Source organism: Leptidea sinapis, chromosome 31 (assembly GCF_905404315.1).
Source record: "Leptidea sinapis chromosome 31, ilLepSina1.1, whole genome shotgun sequence".
Lineage (NCBI taxonomy): Eukaryota > Metazoa > Arthropoda > Insecta > Lepidoptera > Pieridae > Leptidea > Leptidea sinapis.
In genome coordinates, this window is record NC_066295.1 from 1281265 (window position 1) to 1296994 (window position 15730).

The 15730-nt window shown below is 34.8% G+C and overlaps 3 protein-coding genes across 3 annotated transcripts in view; 1 reads left to right on the forward strand and 2 right to left on the reverse strand.

Moving 5' to 3' along the window:
• The window catches only part of LOC126974203 (septin-1), a 34350-nt gene extending 23566 nt beyond the window's left edge, over positions 1-10784 (reverse strand). Inside the window, exons 1-3 of the mRNA XM_050821656.1 lie at positions 10467-10784; positions 8588-8780; positions 2763-2893 (exon numbers count right to left, since the gene is read on the reverse strand). Coding sequence (XP_050677613.1) covers positions 2763-2893; positions 8588-8780; positions 10467-10490 — 348 coding nt within the window. The 5' untranslated portion in view covers positions 10491-10784. The remainder of the gene's footprint in view (positions 1-2762; positions 2894-8587; positions 8781-10466) is intronic.
• Positions 10785-11156: 372 nt separating this feature from the next.
• Positions 11157-14330, reverse strand: LOC126974182 (zinc finger BED domain-containing protein 4-like). Its single transcript, XM_050821621.1, has 2 exons — positions 13533-14330; positions 11157-12966 (listed from the first exon to the last, which is right to left on the reverse strand). Exons 1-2 carry the CDS (start codon positions 13750-13752, stop codon positions 11261-11263), a joined length of 1926 nt encoding a protein of 641 aa, XP_050677578.1. The 5' UTR covers positions 13753-14330; the 3' UTR covers positions 11157-11260.
• Positions 14331-14772: 442 nt separating this feature from the next.
• The window catches only part of LOC126974206 (cell cycle control protein 50A), a 33431-nt gene continuing 32473 nt past the window's right edge, over positions 14773-15730 (forward strand). The window contains exons 1-2 of the mRNA XM_050821659.1: positions 14773-15046; positions 15162-15295. Coding sequence (XP_050677616.1) covers positions 14992-15046; positions 15162-15295 — 189 coding nt within the window. The 5' untranslated portion in view covers positions 14773-14991. The remainder of the gene's footprint in view (positions 15047-15161; positions 15296-15730) is intronic.

Here is a 15730-nt window from a genome sequence, read left to right on the forward strand (position 1 = left end):
CCGGCAAACGTTGTTTTGCCATATAAATTGTTTTGATCTTTTGCTTGCTAGTTGATAAAAGATGGCGCTAGTTGTATTCATTAGTAACAATCACACTTCTTTTATATTTTGTATAATTCACACTATAGTTTTATAAATTATAGCCTATTTGTTATTCTGGTGTGTAAGCTATATTATTGTAAAGTTTCATCAAAATCTATTCAGTAGATTTTGCGTTAAAGACGTTCAAACATACATCCAGACATACAAACTTTCATATTTATAATATTAGTAGGATGCTTGTAGGTATGAGTATATAAGCGACAGTCGTCTCGCAATTGGCACTTATAATAATACTATCACCTTCTTTCTTATTTGATATCTATTAATATAATCAAAGCACTCTCACTAATTATCTAGCCCCAAACATAATATGATAATATGCCTAATATCTATAAAATACCTAAATATACATATATCAATATAAATACAAGACTCGGGAACATTCATCAAACAAACGCTGGCACAATCCGGGAGCGTAGCTAAGAGGTCTCGGGATCACTAGTCACTAACGGCCGTTTCCAATATTCAGTCTATCTCCGGTTGTGGCCTACTTGAAATAAAAATCATAACTATCGTTGACTTTTCTGTCCCAATAAACTTATCGAAGGTAATTCACCTTATCTGTACACGCTGTATGTCAATGGGTGGACGTATAGCTTACCAGCGATAGAAGTTTATATGGAAATTGCAATTCACGCGTCCCAATATAAGGCGATAAGAATGACTTATCGGGTATATTGGGACAGCTTCAGATTATTGACAGCTAATTACTTACAGTAGAAGGTAGTAATTTATCTCTATCTGTAGATAGTATATTGGAAACGGCCGTAAGAGTCATCATTCTTTAAAGTCGGTAAAAAATATCTCCGTATAAATACTAAAATATTTTTTTCTATCTGCCGGTTAGCTTTTCTTACATAAAAATTGGTATGAAGATAGTTTAAGATCCTGGAATGGATATATGATAGTTTATGTACCAGAAATCATCCCTAGACTGGGGGGAAAGGTGGGTAGAAGTATGTAAGGGGGTATGTATGTCATTTTAAAACTTCTCCAGTAGGTAAGCTATATAATCGTATTTTATCAGTATAAGTTACATTTACTGTTGTTTATTGTGTTAGATTACCACGGGGCGCGATATGAAATTTAAATCGGGAGAAATCGCTGGTAGAACCTAATTATATACAGGCACAATTAACCCGTTATGATTCGTCACCCTGTTTGTTAACGTTAACATGTCTTATCAACTGTTTGGTTTTTTATCAAGTGGGTACTCTAGCAATAAATTAAACACGTATACACTCATTTCGTTTCCTAACTTTGTGTCACCGAAGGGTCTTTGGAATTCAATTGTTGTTTGACATCATTGCAGTTGTGTTACTGTGTTAACATTTCCTGTTCTGTACTGCCTTAGTGTGCGAATATTATTTTTCATATCTCATACTCGGAAAGTAATGTTGTTTTGATCTGATTATTGGGTGGAAAATGCTGCTTCCCTCCATAGAGGGAAAAACTCATACAAATTACTTTCCACCTAAGGGCCGGAATGAACTTCAACAATAGAACTGCTTTCAGCTGTGACGAGTTTTCTGTAAAAAAAAACTAATTAAAAAAAAAGCTGCGGCCATGTGACTTTCTAAACAGCCAGTGTGACCAAAGCGCTAATTCTTTGAGCGGAATAAGCTGCAACAATTACGCGGAGAGTTAGAGATATTTAAAATTTAAAAAGTCGTCATAAATTGTCCTAATTTGACAATTAATTTTAAATAGGTACTACTAATATTATGATTTAATAACAATAAATAGTTTAGATAAACAACTAGTTTTATTTTCCTCATATTCGAAATGAAAAGTAAAGTGCTTAACACGGGTAAAAGAATCATTTCCTACTCGGACTATAGCCGCCCTTGCTGCGCTCGGGCGTCCAAATACCTCGGGAATTGATTCTTTCGACCCTTGGTTAACAATCTACTATAATTTGATATTTTTGTGCTTGCTCATTATTTGGACGGACATTGTTTCACTGAAAAAAAAAGCCATTCGATGCAACTAGTGTAAACAGGGCAGTGGCATTGGCTGAAGCTGGGTACAGCCAACGTTTCATCGGTCGTACACTCGTTGTACCTCGAACTACGGTACGAGATGCCATCAGACGATTTCGGGAGAAGGGCCTATACACCCGCATGCCAGGTCAAGGTCGATATCGATGCATTTCAACACGAGATTACCGTTTCGTTGTCAGCAAGGTATTGAGAAATCGCTTTTCGACCGCTATTGAAGCTCATGAAGCTATTTTTGAGGTAAGAAATGTCAGTGTAAGCGAACGTAGGAAATCTGAGGGCTTTTCGTCCAGTTCGCGTCCCACAGCTGCTCGCACAACATCGTAGAGCTATACTTGGTTATGCGCGAGAATTTGCTGACTGTACTATGGAGGTATTGACGGACGTACTCTTCTCAGATGAGAGCAGAATGGCCTTAAGAGGTCCAGGACGTCAACGTGTCTACAAGCGTCAAAATGAACGGTTTGCTCAATGCGTTATAACGGAAACAGTGGATTACCTAGGAGGCTCCATAACGGTTTTGGGGTGGTAAAATAGTTTTTAACCTACCTATCATTAAATGTGGTCTAAGTTTGACAATCTCTGCAAATTGAAAGAAATACAAGGTGGGCGGTTAATTTTGCCTATGAGTGTATATAAATATATAAAACTAGAGCTCACCTTAAAGCAGTCGGTGTTGTCGATGGCGTCCCCGTAGCCCGGGGTGTCGACCACGGTCAGCCGTAGTTTGACCCCTCTCTCCTCAATCTCCACGGTCGACGCGTCCAATTTCACGGTCTGGTTCAGTTTTTCTGTCAACAAACAATTTTTGTATACTCTCGTGTTAAAAATTTGGTGTGGGAATTGTAAGAGAATCAATTACTTATCAAAGTTTATAGGACACTAATTTAGTGATAATAATTTCTAACCTAACCCAACCTGGGTAATTTCATAACTATGACGAAAGTGATGAAAATTAAAAAAAAATAGCAGTGAATTACCTGACTCGCTCAACAGAAACGTTAAATTTTACGTTTACGTCAAAAACGTTTAGCAAGAAAATCATTATAACTAACACCAATTTGATAAACTAATTATTTCTGATATCTTTATCTTTGAACCACTATTATTTTGGGAGCTAATTAGTTTCGTTTAAATTCTTAGAAATTAATAAACATAGTTCGACGGACAGATGGCTGTTGGGGCAGTAAAGTCCTCGAATGGCGACCACGTACCGGAAGACGCAGTGTTGGTAGGCCCCTCCACTAGATGGACCGACGATCTGTCAAGATCGCCGGAACCCGTTGGATGAGGGCAGCGCAGCACCGATCGTCGTGGAAATCTTTGAGGGAGGCCTTTGTGCAGCAGTGGACGTCTTTCGGCAGATTTTTTTTTTATGGAATAGGAGGACAAACGAGCGTACGGGTCACCTGGTGTTAAGTGATCACCGCCGCCCACGTTCTCTTGTAACACCAGAGGAATCACAAGAGCGTTGCGGCCTTTAAGGAAAGTATACGCGCTTTTTGATGATGATGATGAAAGTAAAAACGAGTCAAGCTAGGCAAGGCTAGTCGGACTCACAAGATATAACATTTTCTTCATACTGTATTGCAATATTTTAATGGAATAAACTCTCTAGTAACCAGAAGAATCACAGAAGCGTAGCCAACTACAGTGTCGAATAAACTATATATCTATCCATACCTACTAATAAATGGAGAGCCGATTAATCTTCGGTTATACGGCGAAAACTAATGAGCCGATCGGAACAATAGATACTTATACAATAACGTGCAGCGGAATAATTATATGTTTCGGAGAAAAATTTTGTAGGTAGGTACTTATATAATTTATGGAGATTACTAATTCGGAACCTAATTTTTTAGATTACTAATTTTTTTTACTCAAAAATATCTACATATTCGCAACAATGATATTTAAAAGTATAGAAAGGTTACGTAGACAACATTCGGTGTTTGAAAATGATACACTAACACACACATGAATAATTTAACATTGCAATAGCACACTACATTACGATTACACGTCAAAGAAGGATAGTAAATGCAATTATCGCAAGCGAAAAAGAGATAACTATAACTCGCTAATTGCTTCGTATTTGTATAGAAAAAATACATTTAATTCATCAGATATGATTTTTTACCGTACACTGTGATTTATGCCTAAATTACGATTCATCCATGAGTTCATGTAGTAAAAGCTATAGAGTAGTAAAACTGCATTGAACTTAGGTAGATAATGTGTCATTTATTTAAAAAAAAATATTTAATATTTATTATAATATATAGCCACATTGATGATATCAATTATTTATACATAAAATAATAAGAAACAAACAGACACCAAAACAAAACCGAAAGGTATCTACTGTAAGGGTCCCATTTTTACAATTTTACTAACGACGGCTCCCAAAAAGTTTTAAGATTACAATTATTATTTTTTGTATCTTATATTATTTATGAATGTCTTTTTGTTGAGGGTTTATTACAATAAGGTAATGGGAGAAGAAGAAAATGATCCATTGATTCTTCTGCAGTTAGCAAGGGATATACTGAAAGGGACAGTGTTACTGAAAAAACTCCAACGTAAACAAATAGCACTCACTGTCTAAATCCGCTACCTACCCTAAAACTTATTTTAGTAGTTTGATAGTTCAGCTACCTATATACGCACTTGTTTATTAAAAATCATATCATTTCCTATTACATTCACTGCAACAACGACTTTTTAACAACCGTTCGAGTACCGCCTCGTTACAAAATTCTGTTTGCTTTGTTCAACTCTCAGGTTGTGGCTTCATCTACAGGATCTACTTTACAGTCGATAACGGTTAGCTCAGTGGTTTAGAGCACCGGCACGGAACGCCGGAGGTCGTGGGTTCGAGTCCCGCATCGTTCATAAAATTTTGTTTTTCAAATTTTATTTGTGTATTAATCCTAGAAGTGAGGGTTATGACTTTAAAAAACATAACAAATCGTTAAGGAAAGGATATTTGAGATGAGGTGCGAGACAATATTGGATAAAACTTCAAAAACAGTATTCCACGTATCGATTGCAGAAATTTATTGTCCAACGTTACAGTTGTAACATACTTTCTATCGAAGGATGTTATTGTTAGTGTCTACTGGTGTGACACAGTTGCATACCAATGAAGCTATTTTATACTGTACACTCGCCTTTATCATCATATATTAGGGTTACGTAGTTGTAATAAGACAATTGATACACTTATAAATATATGATCAATATTTTATAACAAATGACAAACGGACCACGATGTTCATCTGATAAAAGAGATACGCCATACCCTCAGAAAAACAGAGCCGCTCGGAATATTCTTGAAAAGCAAATAATTTTTTATATAAGATACTAGCTGACCCGACCGACGTTGTTCTGTATATAATAAAAAAAATAATGTTTTTATATGAATTTGTCAATAATATATCATAACATCAAATAGTACTTCGTAAAATATGCACCCTGCTGTCGTAATGAAATTGTTTCACAGCAGAACTGTCAAACCGTGCGTCAATAAATTCTCCCATAGAAATTATGTATGGACACATGAAAGGAAAAACAAATTTGTTGTTTTTATTTAATTTAGCAGCATTTTCCTATTTATTCACCTTTTAAACCTTCTCTGGACTTCCACAAATAATTCAAGACCATAATTAGCCAAATCGGTCCAGCCGTTCTCGAGTTTTAGCGAGACTAACGAACAGCAATTCATTTATATATATATAGATAATATAGTCTCAGTAGATGCTTGCACACTACTACCTACTGTTTGGCGGCACAAAATAGCGCCTAATAAAAATTTAAGCATAAATAGCTATAATACTCTTTTAACACTGAAACACAGGAATTACTGAGCTTGGACTTCGCCGAACTGTGGGTAGTTTAATTATGTTAACAAATTGTTATGTTTTTAAAGTGATAACCCTTACTTCTAGGATTAATACAAAAATAAAACTTGAAAAAAGTAAGCAACAGAGAGTTGATCAGAGTTTGAACAAAGCATACAAGATTTTATGACGATACGTCACTCGAACGGTTAGCTCAGTTGGGAGAGCACTGGCACGGAACGCCAGAGGTCGTTCATAAAATTTTGTTTTCAAATTTTATTTGTTTAATTATGTTTTCCTTGATTTAGGAGAGCAGGGAAATAATAGTTGTATGCCTGACTTATGGCCGAATCCGAACAGTCTCCTATTTTGGGATCCGATGGACGTTGGTTGACACCCAGGAGTCCGGCCGGAACTACGCCTTTTGAGTATGAGTGCCGGTATAAACGCGTTTGCACTGGCGGGCGTTAACTCAGGGGCACACGTTCTGAGCACGATGGGAGAAATGCCATCTGGCTCGCTCAACTTCTTTACGCCAAAGGAAAACAGAGCTCACTGAACAGTTATTTGTCTGAACTGTACTTCTACCATTTTCTTTTATGTAAGAGGGCAAGGGGCTCACGTGTTAGAAAGTGGTGAGGCAACCGCCCATGGACATCCGAATCACCAAAAATATATATGCGATGTCACCTTTAAGTTGCGAGTATTCTTTAGAGCCAGCTTCGGCTTGAAGGTCCCTAACGGCCGTTCCCAATATTCAGTCTATCTCCGGTTGTGTCCTACTTGAGATAAAAATCGTAACTATCGTCGACTTTTCTGTGCAATAAACTTATCGACGGTAACTCACATTATCCTTACGCTGTCTGTCAATGGGACGACGTATAGCTCACCAGCGATAGAAGTTTGTATGGAAATTGCAATTCACGCGTCCCAATATGAGGCGATAAGAATGATTTATCGGGTATATTGGGACAGCTTCAGATTATTGAAAGCTAATTACTGACAGTAGAAGTTAGATATATATCTGTAGATAGTATATTGGGAACGGCCGTAAGTCGTATCGGTTCGGGAAAAGTGCAGCCGGTAATTGATTCCATAGAGCGGCTGTGCCAAGCAGGAAGGAAAAGTCCAAATTAAGCGTGGGGCGGGATGCCGTGCAGTTATTGCTCCTCTGTACAATATACTATATAATAGTTCATAGAAATAACAAATTCCTGCAATTCACATCAAAGGCAGCAACACTGGCGTACGCAATCCTAGGACAGTCTAAGCTCTGACGGCTTTACAGATAAACTTGGTATAAAGTTATAACTGATGATAAACAGAGAAAATGCAAAATGTTTACAATATCCTTGACAACACTGCAAATATAATGATAATTCTGAAGTTTTCCGAATGACAAGCTGCCTTGCAAATAAACTAGGGAAACGTTATACGTCCGAACAAACCATTCGTAAGCAAAATATATATTTGTAAACATTTTACATATCCTTGGTTTATGCTTAGTTATAACTTTATGTGAATTTTATTTGTAAGGCCGTGAGAAATTAACTCAAAGACTTTTTCACTTTTGTATATTTACACGTTTTGTCTATCATGTATGTACAGCCAAATCTTCTTATGTGCTTCAGTGTGGCCAGCCTAGTATAATTATAGCTTTCTACCTTGAAGACTTTTATAGTCTGTTTACCCATTAATCACTGGATCAGATTATCATTTGATGAATTATTTTCGTTACCTTATTTTACAAACATTTGATTAAACTTGGCTATCTGACAATTTTTTTAATGAGAAAAGTAAAGAGACGAGCATGACTTTCACCTTAAGTGATACGCTCACAGTTCTTGATTTAACCCAAAATTTTGCTTTGATTGAAATGTCAGAATTGTCCATTATTTGTAGAAGCAGATAGCCTTTAACTCTTTAAAGTCCGGAAATAGGAGCGATAGATTTGTTGGAAGATCCACTGCAGTACATATTTTAACACTTGTTTTGTTTTACTGAGGGCTTTTACAACACAATCTTGGAAGGTCCCTTGATACACTTTAGGTAAAAGGTTTACAGTTTTCTTTCATATAATTTAAGCTAGAAGTTATCCTTTGTCAGACATCCCTCACCAAACCATGACTGATGGAGGTTGCGGGGTTTATTTAGAGCTCTGAGCATACAATTAGTCATTTTACTAGCAAAAAGGATATTTCGATGCCTTTTGCGCCTGTACCGGCTCACCAAGCAATTTTGCTTGTTCCACTCTTGGTATCAATTCAGGGTGTGTCCACAGTGTTAACCACAACCACCGACACATAATAATTCATTCAGAAAAATTTTTCCCGTCAATTGAGACACTGCAACCGCTTCGGAAGCAAATGCCCTCGTTCCCTTACAGACTTTGGCGTTACGCATATAGTTATTTTACAAAACCGCTGATCTTTAACAATCTTCTACAGATATTATTCATTAGAACAATATGCGAACATGCAAATGATATCAAGCTTTTGAAATTTCGTGAAAAGTGACACATCACCTTTAATATTGTGAAATAAATAAATTAATAGATATACTTTGTAAGTGTTAAAATTCGTGAAATGATAAAATTTTTGACTTAATTTTGAGAGGCTCCCCGTGTCAAACATTGCTTACCTGTGGCATCCGGAATGACTCTTTCGGGATAGAGATCGGTAAGGAACAGAGAGTTGACCAGAGTGGACTTGCCTAGACCACTCTCACCGACAACCATCAGGGTAAACTCGAAACCTTTCTTTACAGACTTCCGGTGAACTTGATTGGGAAGATTGGCAAACCCAACATAGCCTGGGGTCTCAAGGCTTGAGAACTGTGTAAAATAAGACAAATTTAATTAATATATGGAAATGAATTTTTCTTGTTATCTATATTATGGTGGCTGTAATATAGAAATATACAGCTTGAATTGTTCAAGGGAATAGCAGTGGTCCCGGTTTTGATAAAAACTAAATTGCATAATTGAATTTTCTAAAAAGCAATGAATCATTTAAGGTTTGGAATTTGGCGAACCACATTCAATAGAAAAAATTCACACTGTATATCTGTGATTGTTGTAACTTTTTCATAACATATTTAACATCATGGTTTCAAGCAGTTACAATTAAAAGCAGTCATAATAAAATTATGATGAAACATATCTGATTTTCATGATTTTACATAAAATGTATCTTACTAATAGCATGCAGTATTATCATGAAACCCATTTGGGTCCATTGGGACCCAAATCATCTCAACATCTATTGAGATGCAAGTGTTTCAAATTCTAGGTTCATATGACATGAGAACATTAAATAACTTGCCACATGTTAATATACACTTTCCTACCACTATCCAGAACAATCAGGCATTTTCCTTATATAAATTAAACCATTTTCCTGTGCATAGCTAAATTGAATTGATATTGTAAACCACAAAATTAACCTTTATTAAAAAAATAACAACTAAAATATTTACTAAATAGCAACTACTTTTTAATATAATTATAGCTTAGCTTGTAGAGGGTTCAATTTCACAGTTATTAGACAGATAGACTAACCTATATTCCAAGCTATATGACCTACTGGATTGGAAGATATATGGATTTTAATTCATATCAGCATAGACTAAAGCCTGTATATTCTATCATGCCATTGATGGTGATGGGTGACTGTATCACTATAAAATGGGCACAATCATGCCCACTGTATTTTGGCATAGTTGATCAGGTGAACAGTGCTCTGCTCATTAGTCCTCCTACACCATAACAAAAGTGATATTAAGTAGGCTTATGGGAAATAGTTTGCGACTGGGACTGGTTGATTTAGTTTGCAGCTCCTTAACAAACACCACTCCACACTGTGTGCTAAGAATTTTGTCATAGAAAACCAAACTCTTCCTCTCAGCTTATCAATATGTACTTAATGTGGGTACCAACACATGTAGGGGTAGTGGTAATCACTTAAGGCTTGTGTTCTGTTCCATAAAAATGTGAGTGATAATCCTTTAAAAATTCCTTCCACCAACACAATGTGCCATTGTCAGAATAATGACATCCTTTGAATGTTCAAATAATTATACTGTTTGACCTATAACACTTACTCCTTACATTAATAAAAACATAGTCAGTAATAGCACCCTTTGTAGCTGTTATCTACAACATAGCTATACAATATTTACTACTACATGTACATGTATATATAATTAATGATAAATAAATTGAACTCTATCACTACAAAGAGAATTTTTTATTGGTTTTATGCAATTATTTCTTAATTGATTGCCTTATAATAAAATCTTATAAATTAATGTAACTGATAGAAACTAAGAATCTTGTACTAATAAACTTGTGGCACGTTACACGTATTATTAAAATAGTATGCGGTGTCAAGAATGTTATGCGGCTGCATACAGTTTAGATGACTCATAAAGTTAGTAATACAAAATTGTTTGTACACTGTAAACAAGATAAAGTAAGTTACATTACACTGATAAATGACGAATAAATACAAACACTTACATTTTTTGTATTTTCGTTCGACATTTCAATATATTTCTTTTTCAATAACTAACTACAGAAACGATTGATCGCGTACAGTTTTGGTGCAATGCAATTTTCGCTTTCACACATCTAATAATAACTTGATACCCTCCACTTCAATTCCAATAATGACGATAAATATAAATGAAATTTAAGAAGTGTTGTGGGCTGTGGCACTAATGAATTAATAATTTAGTTCCGCACTAAACTTGAGAATTAAGTACATTAAATAAATTTTTAATTTCAATTCCAATAGTGCCATTAGCTCAAATAGCCTCTTACACAAAACACCTCAGGGAGAACACTAGTAATTTGACAAGTGACACCAAAAGTTGACAAGAAATAGTGCCAACATGATAACAGGGGGACTCCAAAAGGGGGAACAGTCTGTACCTCAGAGTAATTATTAAATTAATGCTCCGAGGTCTGTTCCTACGAGATCGTTACACGCCTACTGTTTTTACACTACTACCTGAATTTTTTATCTCAATATGACAGTCTCAAATTACAAAGCAGGGATGTTGCAGATGCCGATATTTTCACATCCGCGGATACGGATGCGGATGCGGAGTTTAGCAGGCTCACATCCGCGGATGCAGATGCGGATGCGGATGTATAAGATATTATGTAAATAAAGTCTATCCATGAAGAATTAAAACAATGACAACGTAATTATTAACATTTTTATTGTAATCAAACATAATTAAGTACTTATTTTTATGTTAAAAATATAAGTCATGTATAATGTAACTGAACACCTTCTGTTTTTTATATCAGTAGTTGAATTTAAAAATAGGAGCATTATACTTGATGAAGAGTAGTATTGCCGCCTTTTCTGGTTCTAGTCTGTTACGCAGAGGTTCGTAAATTAATCCCGCGCTACTAAATAGTTGTTCGCTAGGAACACTGCCCGGTGGAGCAGATAAAAATCTTCGTACTATCGGCGATAATACCTTGAATTCCCCTCGATGTACACTCCACCAGTTTAAAGGATTTTCACTCACATTTATTCTTTTTTTAGTACGGTAAGCAAGTAACTCTTTTTTTAATACAGCTTCAACGCTACTATTTTCTGGCTCATCTTGACTTTCGTCTTCACTCGACGAATCTAACATCATAGCCAGGTCGTTTTTTAAGCATGGCTTTTTGTTGAAACCTGAAGTCCCTGGTCCTAGTTGTTCTGTTTCATTTTCCATGCAATCAGTTATTTTAGCCCTTTTGGCATTGGTATTAACTGATTCAAAATTGTCATTCTCAATATTTATCATTTTTAAAATGTCATCTTTAATCTTTTCTTCAGTCACCGGTGTGAAAAATTTGTGCTTATAGCGAGGATCTAAGTAGGTAGCGATGGTATATAAATTGTTTTCTCCCAAGCTAGAAAACTTTGTAGAAAGTTCGTTTTTCAAAGTCGTTACAGCCTGACGAATCGGATCAAACTCTTGCGATCTTGTTAAATATAAATAGTCATCAACTTTTTTTTCAAGCATTTGTATTATCGGTATCACAGATGAAATAAGAGCAGAAGAGCTGCTCAGTTCCCGTGTTGCTTCCTCAAAAGGTCCCAGTAATTGAATGAAACTTTCAATCATTTTCCATTCTTCTGGTAGAATAGGGTCAATTTCATTATCATTCATGTAAAGGCTCAGAGCATCCTTTATCTTTGAAAAACGCTCGAACATGTAGAATGTACTGTTCCATCGTGTTACACAATCTTGAAACACTTTCAGGTGCGGTTGATTCAGTCTGTCCTGAATTGATTGCAGTTGTTTCTGGGCAATGGTAGAGTGATTGAAATGGGTCGTAATTCTCTTACATTTTTGTTTTAGTATTTTTATGTTTTCTTGAGAACCTAAACAACTACGGATAGCCAGTTGTATCTTGTGAACAGTACAGTCTATATCATTTAATGCTGCTAATCGCGCGGCTCGTTTCATATTAGACCCTTCATCTCTGATTAGGCAATGCAGTTGTTGTTTTTTAATGTTCCATTCAGAAAGCATGTTACTGAATTTTTCAGCAACTATGTCACCAGTGTGACGGCCGTCAAATGTCTCACATTTCAATATTATCGATGATCTATCAAAGTTTTCTGCAATTCCATGGCAAGTCAGGCTAAGCAAAGAAGCGTTTGAGCTAGGATCCGACCAAATGTCAGACGTAAACGACATGTTATCAAAATTTTCGATTAATCCTTTAACTTTTTGAGCCACTTTGCTATATAATTCCTTGCATACAAAATCTGTAAAAAAATTGCGTCCCCTAAAGTTATATCTTGGTGCTAATTCTTGCATCAGTCTACGAAAACCTAGCCCTTCAACAAAATTAAACGGCAAATTTTGAAGTGCAATCATTTCTCCAATGAGTTTATCAATTTTTTTAGAATTCAAGTTATTGACGTCCCACTTCTTTTCTTTTAGAACCATTTCCTCTAATGAAAGTTGTTTCTTTGATTCTTGCAGAGGAGTGGTAACTTTATCTGAAAAATACACAAATAAATAAAAATTTTCGTTGTAAAAAACTATTTACTTAAAAGTAATTAAAAAGTGAGGACATTTTAAAACACCAGAAAACCTTTCTATCAAATGTCCAACTTATATTGCAAAAAATAAAAATAAAAGGAGTTTATTCCTTATAAATATTTATAAGAAGGAAGGATCCCTAATGTTTTCTGGCATTAACATTAAATATAGCGTGAAGCTAAACTACACTAAAAAGAAAAGGTACACTTTTTGATAGTGATAAAATTTTTGCAATCAGCCGAATAGTTTTTGAGTTAAGTAATTCACTATTCATATTTTAATATCATATTAAAAATATACATTTATGTACAGGTTGTTTTATTTTGAAACAATAAAAAAGTAGATAAATGAATTACATATATTAGTCTTTTTACAACTGACGTTTTATATGACAGCAAATAACTATAATATTGAGTGGAAACTTAGCCAATAAACCACAACTAAAACTATTCTTTTATTAAACTAACCAAACAATGCCTCAAGTAAATATTAATTAATTAAAACTATTAATTATGAAACTTACTTGCGTCAGATTTCATCTGTTGTAATTTTTTTTCTTTACTAATGTTCTCAAATGTAGAAAATTCTTCTGAGTGCATCGACTTAAGATGGTTTTTTAAAGACGACGTGGTGCGGCCCTTGCGAGAGTAGCTTTTTTTGCATATTTTACAATCAGCTTTATCCTGGTCTTCTTTATTTGGTTCAAAATAATCCCATACATTACTTTTGGTCGGTGGTGACATTGTTGACTAAATAGTTAGATAGATAAACTATCAATAACGGGAATCACACTGGAAAAATAACGAATTTCGTCATAAAACGATATTTTTTCCTACAATAAAACGTATTACCGGCGTAATATAATAGAAGTTACCCTGTGATCTTATGGATATTAGTCTTAAATAATATAAAGTTTTCTTGTAAACTCTTCTTATTTACACACTGTATCACAATAACATTAAAAATACCTATTTATCTTTATGATACGATAAGTAGTTCACTTTCACTTCACAACGCAAACAAACACGTATTTATTCACTTCCACTTGCAAGGAAAGGAACAAACAAATGATGCACTAGCGAAAACAAACAAACGTGTCGAATCTTGTCACTAATTTCTTCGCTCCCATTGGTTATTGTCACGTGCGACCGGCACGCGTCAATCACCGGCCCCGCCCAATTTCTTTCTTGTCGCTACTTGTATAATATTCGCATCCGCATGAACATTCGCATTGATTAATGCGGATGCGGAAGCAGATGCAGATGTCCAAAACAATGCGGATGTTCCGCATTTGCGGATGCAGATGCGAATGTTCGCAACATCCCTGTTACAAAGTTATACTGTGTCCATTTTATTGAGTTTTTTTGACAGTCACGCCCATGAAGTACTTATATTATTCGATAATTTAAGTAATTCTGTCTGTGTATGTCTTTTATCGTCTAACAGCATGTATATTATTTAAGTTTTACATACTGAAAATAAAACCTTTGCCGATCATTACAAATAGTCAGTAGAAATAAATTGGTAATATGTAGATAAGGTGTAATATGTTATTTCACCTGAGGCATTCCGGGCACTCTAAACCGTTACTAACCTTTTGTTTTACGCGCTCTCTAATTGTTGAAAATTGCCCATTTACCGCGCGACTTAATAAATATGAAAATAAATATTATATTTTTTTTTTTTTTTTAAATAAGCGACATCGATTATTAACGTCCTTTGGCATCACTATAACTTGTCAGTCGTCGAGCTGTCAAAAATGAAAAACTATAAAATGGACAAAATTCTGATTCCTGACAACAGAATTCAGGTTTCTGATTTTCGGTATATGTGTGTGGTTTTTGTGCTTTTAATTTATATTACATTTATGTATATTCTTTGGAATCAATATTGGTAATTCGTTTTTACAATATTGATTTTAATTACATGTTTAAATGTTTGCATTACTAATTGCCTCACCCTGATTACAAAATAATAATATAATGGCGACTTCAAGTGATACTTCTGACCAAAATGTGAAGTCTCGACGACCTGCTGGTAAGAAATTGAAACTAGATCATAGCCTTTTATAATAATTTTAACTATATCTTTTTAGTAATAACTAACTATCCTTTTGTTACCTGACCTTTAAATGTTAATGTACTAATTTCAGAATCTGCTTTTAAACAGCAGCGCCTTCCTGCTTGGCAACCTATTCTTACAGCAGGCACAGTTCTTCCTACATTTTTTGTAATTGGAATTGCCTTTATACCCGTTGGAATTGGATTGCTATATTTTTCTGATGAGGTAAGTTATCAAATCATTTAAAAGACAAATTTTAATTACTTGCAATCTAAGCTTACAATTTCTTATGTTATTATGGGAAGTTAGCAGATTACCCCTGCTTGTAATACAAGAGGAATTTAAAATATTTATGACTTTTTGGAATCCGATTATTTTTTGAAAAAAAAAAAATCATGTATTATCTTTAAAACATGGGGAGGTAGGTATTATTAACAGGCTACTTTTGTTAAGAAGGTAGTAAGCCTTTAGCCTACGCACCTCCTTGGTAAACAAATGTCAAATGTTTTATGTGTTGACATCTGTCTGAAAGAATTATGTTTCGATTCCATATTTGTTTCATATTATAAATATATAATACTCATGTTATAGATTAAGATAAAGATAGCCTTTATTTCTAGACATTACTTATGTAGTAACATGTATTTTTTTATTTATTTC